At 52.5% G+C, this 14,372-nt stretch overlaps 1 protein-coding gene across 1 annotated transcript; it reads right to left on the bottom strand.

Annotated features, from left to right (window-relative positions):
* Nucleotides 1-616: 616 nt before the first annotated feature.
* On the bottom strand, nucleotides 617-14,319 carry YARS1 (tyrosyl-tRNA synthetase 1). Its single transcript, XM_073317752.1, has 14 exons — nucleotides 14,194-14,319; nucleotides 10,151-10,241; nucleotides 9,292-9,438; nucleotides 8,915-9,090; nucleotides 8,406-8,535; nucleotides 7,897-7,977; nucleotides 7,248-7,340; nucleotides 6,710-6,845; nucleotides 6,258-6,343; nucleotides 5,130-5,265; nucleotides 4,470-4,567; nucleotides 3,017-3,210; nucleotides 2,647-2,788; nucleotides 617-1,642 (listed from the first exon to the last, which is right to left on the bottom strand). The coding sequence occupies exons 2-14, from the start codon at nucleotides 10,205-10,207 to the stop codon at nucleotides 1,532-1,534; spliced, it is 1,587 nt and encodes a 528-aa protein (XP_073173853.1). The 5' UTR covers nucleotides 10,208-10,241; nucleotides 14,194-14,319; the 3' UTR covers nucleotides 617-1,531.
* Nucleotides 14,320-14,372: the final 53 nt, after the last annotated feature.

Raw genomic sequence — 14,372 nt, forward strand, 5'->3', positions numbered from 1 at the left:
GCAGGGATCAAGCAACTGGCAGGAGACAACCAACTGTCCTACCAGTTGTCCACGGGGTTAACCCCCTCAGCGCTGAAACCTGTTCACAGATGGACAATGGCCCGATCCATGCTCCTCCTGGAGGTGTTTCAGCCATTCACGTGGCTACCCCCTCTGCTCTGCACGGGATAAGAGTCCGTAAGGTCCAACTGCAGTCATGCCGTTGCTTTCACAGGTCCCCTGTTGCCATGCGAAAGAAGGAGCAGGAGTAGCCTCTGCTGCTGACAAAGGCTCTATTGTCTCCCCAGGCAAACAAATCCACTCAGTAATAGTCTCTAGGCCTGAAAGGTGGAACCAGCTGAGGGGAGCCTGGGTGGAGTCAGCGAGTGCTGGAGGACAGGTGTCCACAGCACTCTGCGCTGCAGTTGGGCTATGGCTCAGCAGAAGGGAAGAAGTGGCTAGAACTCCCCTCCTGCCCCTAGAGGCAGGCCCCTGCCTGCACCAGACCTTTCCGGGGAGAGGACTCAGAGTTCCCAGGCTGGCAGGGGGCTCAGCGCAGTTAATCCTGCCCGCACGTTCTAAGATCCGGCTGTTGGCTCCAGCAAGACAGTCCCATCCCCCACCACACACGCCTCAGTCAGTTTCACACTTTATTGGGGTTTTTAACAATTGATGGATGATTTCAGATTCAACACTAAAGGGAGAGGACCCCCACCTGCAGCCCCATGGGCTGAGTGCCAAAACCCTGTTCTGCAAGCCCAGGGACAGGCTTGCCAGAGCAGCCCTGCTGCCTGTTAGAGCAGCCGTGAGCATCTAGAGAGCCCTGCATGCCCTCCACAGGCCCAGCCCCATCGTCTTCGCAGTTCAAGCCCTGCACCAAGCGCATGTGGGGCTGAGGCAGCTGCAGGATGACGGTCATTACACAGGATGCCACGCAGTCCCTCTTCCCCTGTTACAAACTACACAGGTTTGAATGACCATTCTTCCCAAAATTACCAGAGCTTTCCAACAGCAGCAGCTGCCGGTCAGGCTGCCAGTGCAACCTTCAAAGCCGCTGGAATCCACCCCCAGAAAGTCAGATGACAGCCCGTGCTTTTACACAATCACAGCGTTACCCCTGTTTCAGGCACGTCAGGAGAGCCGCACGTAGGAGGACTCACAGGGGAAACAGACAACTGGCTGCAGCCCTAGCTCCTGCTGGGGGCTCAGGAGCTACATGGTCCCCCTGAGTCATGCTTGGCCTTCTCCAGAGATCAGCTGGGTGGGAACAGGTCCATGGCAGCTCAAAGGGAAACAGGCTGCTTCTGGAGGCAAGTTCTCCACTGAACCTACCTAAGTTCAGTTACAAGGTGTGAACCATCTACTGCATTTCGCACATTCAGCCTCTGAGCCCCAGGTGCTTTGGGCCGAAGCTCCCTCACTTAGAGGCATACTGCAGTGGGGGGAGCGTGGCCCTGCAGCGATTGTGGTGGAAGTTGGGGGAAGAGAACCCAAAATGGAGCAGTGGATGACAACAGGTGAGGAGAGGACAAGAGGGACGGGCTGGCACTTGTTAACTGATGTTTCCGCCCTTCAGTGTTTTACACGAGATGTTCCCCAGCTTAGTCATGAAATTCTTCTGCTTCCACTGGGCGACACAGTCCTCAGAGATCCGGAAGTCAGCCTGGGAAGAGGCAGGGGGGTGATATGTCGGACTGGCTAGCCAATCGCACATGCAGCTGGGAATCCCTGTTTGGGGCCCTCACCACCTCTCAAATCCCTGGGGACAGGCACCCTGCTCCTGCCAGGCCCAAGGAGGGCATGCCAGCTAAAGGTCTACCAGGGAATGCCGCCATGTAACTCACATTAAGGGCAAAGGGGGCCCGTAACCCTCACTGTAGGCACCAATAGTGAAGCAAAATGGCAGCACAGGCAGCCCCTGCTGTAACTCCGCTCTGTCACTGTTTTCACCAGATGATCCCCAAGTGCTTTCCAAGCAATGAGCGTAGCCTCCTAACCTCCCTACAAGATACCCCGCTCCTCATTTTACATTGGGGAAACCGAGGCATGGAGCAGGAATGTGCCTTGCCCAAAGCCGTGCAGCAAGTAAGTGGCAGAGCAGAAAAGAGAACCCAGGAGTCCTGACTCCCACTTGCCCTCTCTGACCACTGCCCTTATGTCCCCTTTGTAGTGGCGACAGCCTGCCAGCTGCTAGGTAACAAGACCCCCTGAGATGGACTGGGTCTAAACAGGTCTCTGCCAATAGCTGCCTTCTTGGCCTACCCCAGCCTCACTGCCAGTCAATTGACAGCTGGCAGATGCCTGGCTAGCAAGGATTAGACAGCATAGTGCCAGCTGTATTCGTCTACTCCCCAGGCAGGGGGGATAGAGCACAGGACTCGAGACTCCTGTTCTAGGCTCTGCTCTGCCCTCTGTGGGACCTCATGTGAGTCACTTTCATGCAGTGTGCCTCAGTCTCCTCACCTGGAAAGAGGGACGACATCCCTGTCTCATGCAGGGGCCGTAAAGCGCTTTGAGAGCCTCCCATGAAGCTGTGACAGGACTGGCGTAGGCTGCCTGGGTGACTAGAGAGCTCAGCTGCCAGAGCAGATAGGGCTCTGACTGCAGAGATGGGCCCCGTCCCCAACAGCCCCATTGTGAGCAAGACGACTCTCTTCCCCCCCTTACTTGCAACTTCTCGAAGACTCTCTTCTTGGGTTTGAGCTCGTCGTCAGGCTGCCCGCTGTCGTAGCCTTCCACGTAGACACGCTCTCCTGGGCAGGAGCCCGCTGGCGGGTCCAGGGGCTCCACCCGATGGGGCTCCCCCACGCTGCGGAGAAACACACGGGGAAAGGGGGAGGGAGTGACCAGCTAGGACCTCAAAGAAGGGGCCCGTCCTAATCCTCCCCCGAGATAGGACAGCAAAGAACCAGGGGTCAACAGGCAGCCTGGATGTTGTGGGGGACTACGCTGTATTCTCCCCTCCTGCCCTATATGGAAAACAAACTGAAATTCAGCCTCGTCACCCCTGCTATCCCTACCCCCTGCACGCCCTCACCTGGAAGCACACAGCAGCATGCCCTGGGACTCCACTCCCCTCATCTTCTGGGGCTTCAGGTTGCACAGCAGCACCACCATCCTGTCCTGCAGCTGCTCCTTCGGCACCAACTGCACCAGGCCGCTGATCACTGTCCGTGGCTCAGGCTCGCCCACATCAATCTTCTCCAGGTAAAGGCTGTCGGCATCAGGGTGCTGCCAATGCAAATGCCAATGCAGGTACAGCTGAGAAGCCGGGAGCGGTCATCCCTCAGGAAGGGGGGCTGAGAGCACACACAAGCAGGAAGGCGCCCATGTGGTTTACATACGCCCTCCAAGTGAGTGCTTGAGTCACTCCATGAGGAAACAAGACCCCAGAGCAGCCTCCACTTCTGGATGATCCAAATCCTTGTCCCCATTGCTCCTCACTGGCTGCCTCCCTCCTCATCTCAGGCTAGGAGGAGGCAACTGACAGTGCCAAGAGGGAGAATTTCCCATGGGGCAATTTCCTTGATAGCTGCTTGCCATCAAATGAGATGAACAGGAGAATGTAACCACTGTCTGGCTCATCTAGTCCAGGACCTTAACAGGGGCTGATGCTGGCTGCCTTTGGGGATATGTCCCCTCTCTACAATACTATTCCGCTAATGAAGAGTTTCAGGGAGCAGGGAATTTCTTCCTGACCCCAGCAGCTGATCACCCGAGGCACTGAAGCATCATGATCACTGGCCTTGGTAATTTGCTTTAGTTAGTCCCGTGCTGTGTGACTGCAGTGATGTTTTCATTCGTTAAAGCATCTGATCTTTTTGTTTAAACTAAGTTATTCGCCTCAAAGTCTTGCAGAAGTGAGTTCCATAGGTCAACCTTGCTGTGTTAACAGTACAGAGCTGTTTCAGGGAAAGTGTGCCATTTGGTGGCAGGTCTCCCCTGCAACACCATCTCTGCTCAAACACTCCGCCAGTTTAGACACAGCAGGTGATCATTTCTAGATCCCCACCCGCCTTGCTCAGCTGCGCTCCAGAGAGTGACCACCACTAATGAAAGGTAAGGTCCATTTCCCAGCACCTGGTGAGCTCATTAAGCCTTGATAATTAAACAGCTCTGTGGAGAAAAACTGTCATCTAATATGTTACCAAACCACTGCCCCCATATCAGTCTGGGAAGGACCCTATTCTGGTACCAAGCAGCAAAGAGATGGTATTTTGGGGTCAGGGCTCAGTTACTAATCTCATTGCTTCCCAAGCCCAGTGCCTCCTGTATGGGGAATTCCCAGGCACAGAGCTTTCAGAAACCCGAGGGAAGAACTGCTCCAAGGTGCAGCTCCTGCAGAGCAAACCTAGAGCTAAGCATATGGAGAGTGTTAACACTTTCTGCCTAGCTTGGAAGGATTTACTTTCCTTGAAAACCACTGTCTGCCCCCCTTTCTTTGTCATGCCTGTTCTCCCATCACAGGATCCTTGCTAAAGCATTGGTACCTTTTCCACACTGATCACTTTGCCAACACGGATGTCCAGCCGGGACGGGATCACGTCCTCAGGGTTTGAATTCTTGGTGGAGTTTTTCACTGAAGCCTCTGCATGTGCAAAAGAGTGAAACCAGCCTGCCCTGAGAAGAGTTGTACCCAGCCACGAGTGAAGGTGCATTTGTGGAAGGGGTGCAGGGACCAGGAGAACCTGAATTCTGTCCAGACAAGGGTCACTGTCTCTGGTTTGCCAGCAGCACCCAATTCATATATAAATCAAGCAGACTGCAGCCACCCACATCTCTAATACAGCCTGTGGGGACCACAGGTCCCATCATGCACTGTTCCAGCTTGACTGCAGCTCCAATAGAAATGGAACACTGCATGCTGGGATCTGTAGTTTCTGGGGTAGGCACATGGCCCATAGGCCATTCTTTCATCAGCCCTGCTGGGGACAATCCAAGTCAGATGCTGGCTAAGGAGAGGCAGGAAGAAGAGCTGCATCAGACAGCAAGGTCAAAGCCAGTATCACCCAGACTCTGAGCCACCCATGGTCATTGCTGGTGGAATTCAAGTTCCAGAATTTCTTCTGTTTGCTCTTAGCCCCACCTGTAGGACTCATCTCCCCAGCCCAGGCCTTCCCCTCCCATGGGAACTCATGGCATGCACTTACTGGCTTTGGATGGGTCAGGATACGCTGCCCTAGTCAATTTCTTCAGGTCTGGGGTGTTGAACTTCTCTCTGATGGGGTCAAGCAGCTTGTTCAGGGCCACTTCCACCGAGCTCTTCAGGTCCCCCGGGTGCACGACCTGCCACGTGAATAAAGAAAAGGAGGAGATTTGTGGAGGAGACTTTCTCCAGGGCATGGGGAGAAGTGGGCTGGAAGGGTGGAGCAGTTTCGCATGGCTGTGCCCATTTAGACAAGTACCTCACTGAAAGCTGTAAGGTGGGGCAGCCACAGTGACTTATGCTGGGAGAGTTAATAGGATCACGTCCTAAGAAGGTCAGGGCTGGGTCGCTAGCTGGATGGGAGACCCGCCCCCCAGAGGAATAGCTGGAAGCTGCAGGATGTGGGGCTGGTGACTCAGCCATGCTCTCCTGTGAGTCAGTGCTGCACCCAACGCTCCTTTGTGGTGCTAGGAGGCGCTGTGGCACTGGAAATGTAAAACCGAAGTCTTCACCATTGTAATTAGAGATCTCATGGTATTTTCACCTCCCCTGCCAGCAAAGAGCAGGGACATTACCCCATCGCGCTGGTCAAATTCCAGCTTTGATAATGGCATTTCATGTCCCTCAAACTTCCCTGAGGCTTAAATGGGAAACAGATTCTTCTCCACTTGTTATCCTAAACTGTTGGGCAGCGTTGCTCTGCACTGTTGAACAGCTGTTTTCCCACCCAGAGATGGCTGCATTTCCCCGTGAGTGATCTGTGTACTGCTCAATTTGTAGGGTGCTTAGAGATGAAAGGCACTGCCAGAAATGGAAGATCATTAACGACTAGACCTACAGAGAGCGGGTACTGCACCAGCCACTGATTGTCTAGCTGCTCCTGGGCGTCTCTGCCTCACACCATCATGGTGCCTGCACCACCACACTCACCGGGCCAGAATCTGCCCTTCCTGATGCCCCAGGCGAGCCTACAGACTTACATGTGGTGCAAGAGATCAACATTTGTCCCACTACTCAAAGCCTGTGGCAGAGGAAACAACACGGGCCTCTCTGCATGCTCCAGGGTTTTTTCCAAGCATACAGCAGTGTGGGCATGAGGGAGGTGGATAGCGACCCCCCTGCCCCGAGTTACCTCAGTCGCAAAGTCCTTTTCCAGCTCTTCATAAGTCGTGTAGGTTTTGTTTCCTCCCCATTTTGTGTCTCTCAATATCACAAACTCTGTGACACAAGGAGGGTTTAGAGGGTCAGATTAACCAATATGAAGGCAAATCCCTGAGGCACTGTCCCCACTGGCAACTCTAATAACCCCCAATGCCCCCCCCTCAACAACTGATGAGGGGTATTGCAGCAGGGACCAGAAAAGGTCATGTCATTGCTGTGAGCGGCTGGTGTCTCCTTTCTGGCTCTGGGAGAGGGGGAGGCAGCGCCAGGTTTTGGAGCACATGAGGGGGTGCCTTGCATTAGGATGCAGAGAAACACGTGCTCGCTTTCATGCCTCTTGCCTACATTTAAGCAAACGTCGCCCAGCAAGGGCTCCTGTTGAAAGACTGCACCCCAACCTCTCTGGGGCATGGAGACAGTCACCTGACTTGAGTGGGAAGAGGACGTGCTTGATGAAGGACAGAATGCCGTTGTTCTCCACGTTTCCTGGCTCACAAAATGCCTTCTTCAGTTTCTTCTTCACGTCCTCCTTCTGATCCAGAAGGTCGATCTTCGATTCCTAGGACGTGGGAGGAGAAGAGGAGACCTGTGAGCTGAAACCAGAAGCAGGCAGTGCAGCCACTTGGAATCCTGCACTAATTGAGTATCACTCTGGACACAGAGGAGTTTTACTTTAGCCCAGTTGTAGGGTTCAGTGCTCCACAGCCAAGCTACCTGCAATGAAACTCCGAGGTCAGCTGTCTCTGTTCTGGGGCTCTCAGCATCTTTCCCTACCTCCGCCCTAGGAGAGGCAGGGTGTGCTGGAGTTGGCACCACCTGTCTCAAGCCACCACCAACAGTAAGCAGAGAGGAGGGCTCCTTTCTCAGCCAGTGGAGTTCCAGGACTTAGCCTACCAGCCCCAAAGGGTTAAACGCCTCGCCCTGCGGGATTGCTGCATAGACATGCGGTTCATCAACCTACCTCTTCCGAAGAGCTCATCTTGGTGCCTGTCAGCCCCGGAACCATTGGGTTCATCAAATGGAGGCGCTTGGCATAGCCCAAGGAAGGCAGGTACTAAGTGAAGAAAAGGAATTAAAAGTATTTAAGCATCCTCCCATCTGAGGAGCAGCTTTCACCATCACTCCCCAGTGCATTCTTCCCCCCTAGCATCCGGGCTCAAGACTTCCCCCAGTGCAGAAAGCTGGGATCAAAACACGTTGCTGAATCCCAATTCCCTCTGCTTGGAGGAGGCTCCATTCTCCAGTCAGCCCAGACCCACTCCCAGCACACAGCAGTGGGCAACCTGCTGGGGGCAGCAAGCGACAGCCACCATCAGGTGCTGAGAGGGGAAGGAAAAGCTGTGTCACTGTCACCCCTGCATGAGGCAGGGTCCCAGCATCAAACATTGACCTGGCAGCGAATCCCTGTAAACAGCTACATCAGCAGCCACTGTGCACCGATGGGCAGCAGCAGGAACCTGAAGAGAGGTCTGGGTGACCTCACAGATACTGTGCATAAGACCACGCGGGCCATCCAGCTGCAGGCAGAGTTCAAACGCAGAGACCTGGAACCAGCCGCCTGGGGGAGCCTCTTACATTTCTGGAAGTTCAAAACACTCCCCAGTTCTAACCTTTTCTGCAAAGGTGAAAATCTTCCTCTGATCCACTCCTCCAAACTGAGCATCAACCTTCAAGTACTCCTCGTCCAGGGCCTGTGGGGAGAACACACCCACAAGCGTTACGCTGCAGCACGTGGACTCCCACACCCCAGCTGACATCACACTTTCAGGGTTCACACCCTAGAAATCTACCGAGCTGTCAGGGCTAGGAATCCCAGCTTCACATGAAAGCGGAATCCCACACCCATTCTGGCTACATAGGGATATTGTGCAACTGGTACAAACACCTGTAAAAACAACCAACCAAACCTCCACTATATCCGTGCACTGCCCCGACACCAGGTGATGTCCTCGAGATTTGGGCTGCACATCAGATACTCATGCTGATTAGTGAGAAAGTAAATCTGCCCTACTCAGCAGTAGGGGGAGGGGGACTGTGATTAGCCTGGCGCATGCATTGCAGCCTTCATGGGGAAGGGGATGCATTCCATCCAGGTGGCTGCCACCCTCCCCAAAGGTACCTGCAGTCCTGGGTAGAGCAGACCACTCAGCAAGGGATGCTCTACTTGCTTCACCACCTCTGCTCCAGCTTTCTTGGCATCGTGCTGGGTGACTAGAGAAGAGAGCCTGTAGACGTCCAACGTGTAGTCCCTGGAGGGAAAGAACAGGTCGATACTGCTGCTGAAGCCAGCCAAATGGAAGCTTCAAACCTTCCTCTTCTATAGCCACCACACGCAAAGGAGGACACTGGCTGGAGCGCAGAGAAATCAGGCGTGTGGATATCTTACCCCCGACCCGCCTTCCTTTCCTGAATGACACTGGCTCAGAACAGACAGATTCCCCAACTGGCTCAATATCCCACTTGTCTCTTCCACCCCCGGGTTCCTTTGTGGAGCTTGTCAGCTCCACAAAGCTCACTCCTTCCATGCCACTTGTCCCCTCTCCCTCGTAGTAGCCGTCAAATCCCACCCCCAGGCAATATATGGTCAGGAACACTCCCTGAGAGAGGAGCAGGCTCCCGCAAACTCACTTGCTGAGCTGGTAGTCGGTGCCCCGGATGAATTTCAGCTTGTCGAGAGGCACACCGATGCTCTCCAGCACGGCCTTGATCATGGTCTCATAGTATTGTGTGCGCAGCTCCAGCAGCTCCCACGGCGCCTTCATGTTGTCTAGGTACGCGTGGAGGTCAGCGAACAGGATCGTCACCTGGCACAGAATGGGGTTGGGGGGGTGGGGAGTTGGGCACGTCACACTGGGTGTCACATAGATAAGAGGCGTTACAGGTTCCTTTCCGTCACTCAGCCTGGAGCTGAAGGTATCCCCTGCTCCTGACCTCTTTGGGTCTGAAGCCCCCCTTCTCCGCCTTCGGCCTCCCCAAGGTCTCAGCATCTAGGTTAGAGCAGGTACCTCACATCCAGCCTTCAGGAAGTCTGCAATCTTGGACATCGGTACGAAGTAGGCTACGTGAGGCTTTCCTGTTGTGGCTGTCCCCCAGTATACCTTCAGATCACGCTCTTTCAGGATGGTCATCAGCTTATCCTCCCCGAGAACCTCCTGCAAGGAAACCAGAGGCTGCATGTTACACAGCACAACAGACCCAGCAGAGACCACGACAGCCATGGGAGAAGGAACGCGATACACTGGGCTCGTAACTCCAGGAGAGGAAGGATAGCTGTCCGGTTAGAACTCTGGATCAAGGGATCTAGGTTTTATACCTGGCTCTCTCTATCCTTGGGTCAGTTGTTTAGTTTATCTGTGCCTCAGTTTCCCATCTTCAGAATAGGGACAATGATCTTTATTGACCTCACTGAGCTGCTAAGTTGATAAATCCATTAGTAACTGTGAGGCACTTGATGAGCATTATGGAAGAGCCAAGAGCTAAAGAAAAACCTCCGTAAGGCAACTCAGTATTCCCCCTATACTGTGGCTGGGGAAATGGAGGCACAAAGGTTAAGGGGCTTCCCAAGGTCACAGTATAGCAGAGGCAGGAACCAAGCCCAGAAGTGTGGTTACAATAGAAACCCCACAATGGTCTAGGGAAGGGTGCACTAGGGGCACCCCAATCCTCAGGACACCTCTTGGATCGGGAGCCTTCCGGGGCAGGGACTGGCTTTGTGTTCTGGGTCTGTACAGCCCCTGGTGCAGTGGGGTCCGGGGCGCTACCGCAACACAAGTAGTAATAATTAGATAAGTAGAGCGAAGCAAGTATCCCTTTGTATTTCTCGTCTCAGTAACCGTGCAGAGAAGGCCCCCATCCCAGAGGTACCTGTAGGTTCCGGGTGATCAGGTGGCATTTCTCCCTTGCGGTCAGCTCGTCCCCCATCGCGTCAGCCTTTGACCAGTCAAGCCTTTACAAACTGTGATTAAACAGAAGACATGTCACAAGAGGAAAGGGAGGGAGGGGAAACCCTCCTGATAGTCACAGAGGGAGGACTCCTGGTGTGGTTTCCAACTCAACCAGGGCACAGACCCCACTGCCCCTGCACACAGGGAGGGGCTGTATTAGGCTTAGAAGCCCACTCAGCCAAGGCACGCACCCTGCTGGCCTTGTGTAGGGGGAGGGGAAGCTGTGTGGGATTCACCCCCTTGCTGGTCTCTTGGCACAGCTCAATAGAGGGCATGGGCAAGGCACGCGCCCTGGGGCAGTTCAGACTCTGTTAAATATCTATAACCACCCTATGACTCTGGCAGGGCGGCATCTCTCCCCCGACCACTCACAGACTGGGGGCAGGTAGGGCTGGGTAGTGGGACACAGAGCCTTTCACTCCCCAGCCACTGGTTTGAAACCATAGATTCCAAAATCATCCAGTCTGACCCCGTGTACTGTACAGGCCACAGAACTTCCCCAAAATCATACCTAGAGCAGAGCTTTTAGAAAAACACCCAATCTTGATTTAAAAATTTGTCAGTGATGGAGAATCCATCAAGACAGTGGGTGAATTGATCCAATGGTTAATTACTCTCACTTAACAATTTACACCCTATTTCCAGTCTGGATTTGTCTAGCTTCAACCTCTAGCCATTGGATCATGTTATACCTTTCTCTACTAGACTGAAGAGCCCATTATTAAACATTTGTTCCCCATGTAGATAATTACAGACTGTGATCAAGTCTTCCCTTAACCTTCTCTTTGTTAAGCTAAGTAGATGGAGCTCCTTGAGTCTATCACTATAAGGCAGGTTTTCTAATCCTTTAATCATTCTTGTGGCTCTTTTCTGAAACTTCTCCAATTTATCAACATCCTTCCTGAATTGCGGACACCTGACCTGGGCACAGGATTCCAGCAGCAGTCGCACCAGTGCCAAATACAGAGGCAAAATAACCTCTCCACTCCTACTTGAGATTCCCCTGTTTATGCATCCCAGGATTGCATCAGCTCTTTTGGCCACAGCTTCACGCTGGGAGCTCATGTCCAGCTGATTATCCCAGGAAGCAGTGACTCTGAAAGAGATTTGGTGGATAGAGTTTCCCATCCTGGAACGTGGCCTACATTCTTTGTTCTTAGATATATATGTTTACATTCAGCTGTATTAAAACGCACATTGTTTGCTTGTGTCCAGTTTACCAAGTGATCCAGATTGATCTGAATCAGTGACCTGCTCTCTTCATTATTTACCGCTCCCCCAATTTGTGTGTCGTCTCATTGATAAAAATGTCAAATAGCATAAGGCCAAGAACCAATCCCCGAGGAACCCTACTGGAAACACACCCCCTTGATGATGATTCCCCATTTATAATTACACTTTGAAACCTATCAGTCAGACAGTTTTTATTCCACTTAATGTGTGCCACGCTAACTTTATATCATTCTAGTTTTTTAAATTCAAAATATCGTACGGTGCCAAGTCAAACACCTTACAGAAGTCTAAGTATCCTATGTCAACACTATTACCTTTGTCAACCAAACATCTAATCTGGTTAAAAAAAAAAAAAGATATCAAGTTACTTTGACAGGCTCTATTTTCCATAAACCCATCATTGATTTACATTAATTACGTGACTCACTTAATAAAGAATTAAAGGGGAGTAATGTGTCAGTCACAGTCACTCCATTACCTTGCTCAGGATCTAGGTCAGGCTGACAAACCTACAATTACCCAGGTCATCCTATTTACCCTTTTTAAAAACTGGCACAACATTAGATTTCTTCCAGTCTTCTGGAACTTCCCCAATGCCCCACGACTTATTAAAAATCAACATGAACAGTCCAGGGAGAGCCTCAGGAAGCTCTTGGATGCAAGATATCTGGACATGCAGATTTAAAAGTGTCTATCCTCCACAGAAACTAATGGAATGCAAAGAGTGTTAACATCACCAGATGATGAGAGTATAAGCATCTGTTTTTCTCTCCAAATACAGAACAGGAATATTTATTGAACATTTTTGCCTTTTCTGCATTCTTATGGATAATTCTACCATATCCATCCAGTAATGGACCAATACCATTGTCAGGATTATTTTTGTTCCTAATATATTTTAAAAACTCCTCCTTATTGTCCTTAACTCGGCTAGTCATAGATTTCTCCTTGTGTCCCTTTACTTTCCTAATCAATTTTCTACAGTTCCTAACTTCTGATTTATATTCATTACTATCAACTTCCCCTTTCTTCTAATCTTTTTTACACCTGCCTTTACTTCTCCTCTAAACCAGGTTTTTGTTTTTTAACCCACCATGGCCTTCTTCCTAGATTATGGATTTTTGGACATCTAGTAAGGTGTTCTTAAATGATTCCCAATTATTGTTCACTTTTTTCTGATTAAATTCTTCCTTACAGTTGATTTGGCTCATAATTGTTTTCAGCTTTGTGATATTGGTCCTATTAAAGTACCAAGTGTATATATATTACTGGTCTGGATTTTATTCTACTTGCACATTATAAATGTGATCAAGTCAAGACTGCTTCTACTTAAGCTACCATTACTTTTTAGTTCTGTGATCAGAACTAAATCTGTTCACAACTTTATCTGGTGTAGTCAGATGTCTGGCTGCGTGTGTGTTCTTTCTGTGTGCTGCCCCAACTCTGCGCAGACAGCCGGCACAGCAGACCTCGAACCAACCCCCCAATGACCACAAGACCCGTTAATGTTTACGAAGGCGCCAGGCCAGGTTTACTGTTGACAAAGCACAGTAACAGCACCTGGCAGACTCTACGAGGATACTAAGATATGAGTGCCCGTGACAATGGACACAGCTCAGTTAGTGGCAGGACTATCCATTCCCCCCTTGGCTGGCCAAAGATACTCCCTCTGAGATACATCTTTATACCCTGGGTTACGTATAAACAGGTTACGTACTGTCATCCTGACCTTATCTTTTAGGAGGGGTCGGTGTGTTCCTGTTATCCTGTTAATGTTTTTATACCATCCTTGATATCGGGACGTGTTTGTGTGAGTACTCTGTGACTAGCACTTGTTCGGAATGTGCATTTCCGCGATACCAGCCCTGTTCTTGCCAGATTCTGCGAGCAGGTCCTGCCTTATACCAGGCCTTTGATACAAGGGCGCATGTCTCAGGGCTCTCTTCCTACTACACCCGGTAAAGCAAGATCTGACAAAGAATTCCTCTGCTGTTGGCTGCAACACTTTTTGAGTTATGAAACTGTCACATACAGGGTTTAGAAATTCCAACCATGCTTTAATTCTGGTAGCGCGAGACCTCCCCACGGGTCACTCAGACGGAAAGTCCCCCATGATCACGCAGCTTTCCCCGCCCTCCCCCCACATTACAGATATGGGCTCCCTCGGGCTGTTCGGTGGTCTCATATCCCAGCGTGGGCCTTTACCTGTAAGGACACCGATCCCGAAGCGTGCCAGGCCCTTCCCCTCCGGCGTTATCAGGGACGCGGAAGCCGCGGGGGCCGTTTTGGACCCAGAGCCCCGCTCCCTTTCCAGCCTCCCGAAGCAGGCCAGCTCCACGGATCCTCCGCCGGCCAGCAGCGCGAATCGTCCCGCCAGATGCTCAGCACCCCCGACCCGCGCCGGGGAGAGTGATGCCGAGGCCTGGTGTTTGTCACCCGGGCTGCCGGGGGGGGGGGGTGTGGGGGGGGTGTGATTTCTTCCCTTCACGCCCTGGGGCTCCTGGATCACTTTTGTTCTCACCATGTCAACGCTGTGCGGGGTGCTCCTACCCCCCCCGCCCGCCTGTCCCCCGCTACTCCCCCCACAGAAGCGGGGCAGAGCCGGCCCCACAGGCCGCTACGCGCGGGAAGCGGGAGACCCCCCCCAGCCAGGCAGGGGCCTCGGGCCCGGAGGTGAGAGGGGGGTTGTGGGTCCTGGGTGTAACCCCTCCCCCCCCCCTTCCTTCTTACCGTGACCCGACCCGCTGCTCCCCGGCGAGGCGCCCCCGCGGCCCGTCTCCAGCCGCCGGCTCCGGGTTACACCAGCGTCGCGCGGCGCCGGGCCGCGACTCAACCGCCCCAGACAGCGCTTCCGCCGCACGGACAGGGCGGAGGAGTCAAGCCCAGAGCATATCGATGGGGGGCGTGGC

This window comes from Lepidochelys kempii, chromosome 19, assembly GCF_965140265.1.
Source record: "Lepidochelys kempii isolate rLepKem1 chromosome 19, rLepKem1.hap2, whole genome shotgun sequence".
Taxonomy (NCBI): Eukaryota; Metazoa; Chordata; order Testudines; family Cheloniidae; genus Lepidochelys; species Lepidochelys kempii.

Excerpts from the sequence above, each read along its gene's own strand:
- YARS1 (XM_073317752.1), bottom strand. The coding sequence starts at position 10,207 with ATGGGGGACGAGCTGACCGCAAGGGAGAAATGCCACCTGATCACCCGG. Across the intron at positions 7,978-8,405 it reads TGCTCTACCCAGGACTGCAG|GCCCTGGACGAGGAGTACTT; the intron begins GTACCTTTGGGG and ends TTCTCCCCACAG. Across the intron at positions 4,568-5,129 it reads TCCTGACCCATCCAAAGCCA|AGGCTTCAGTGAAAAACTCC; the intron begins GTAAGTGCATGC and ends TTGCACATGCAG.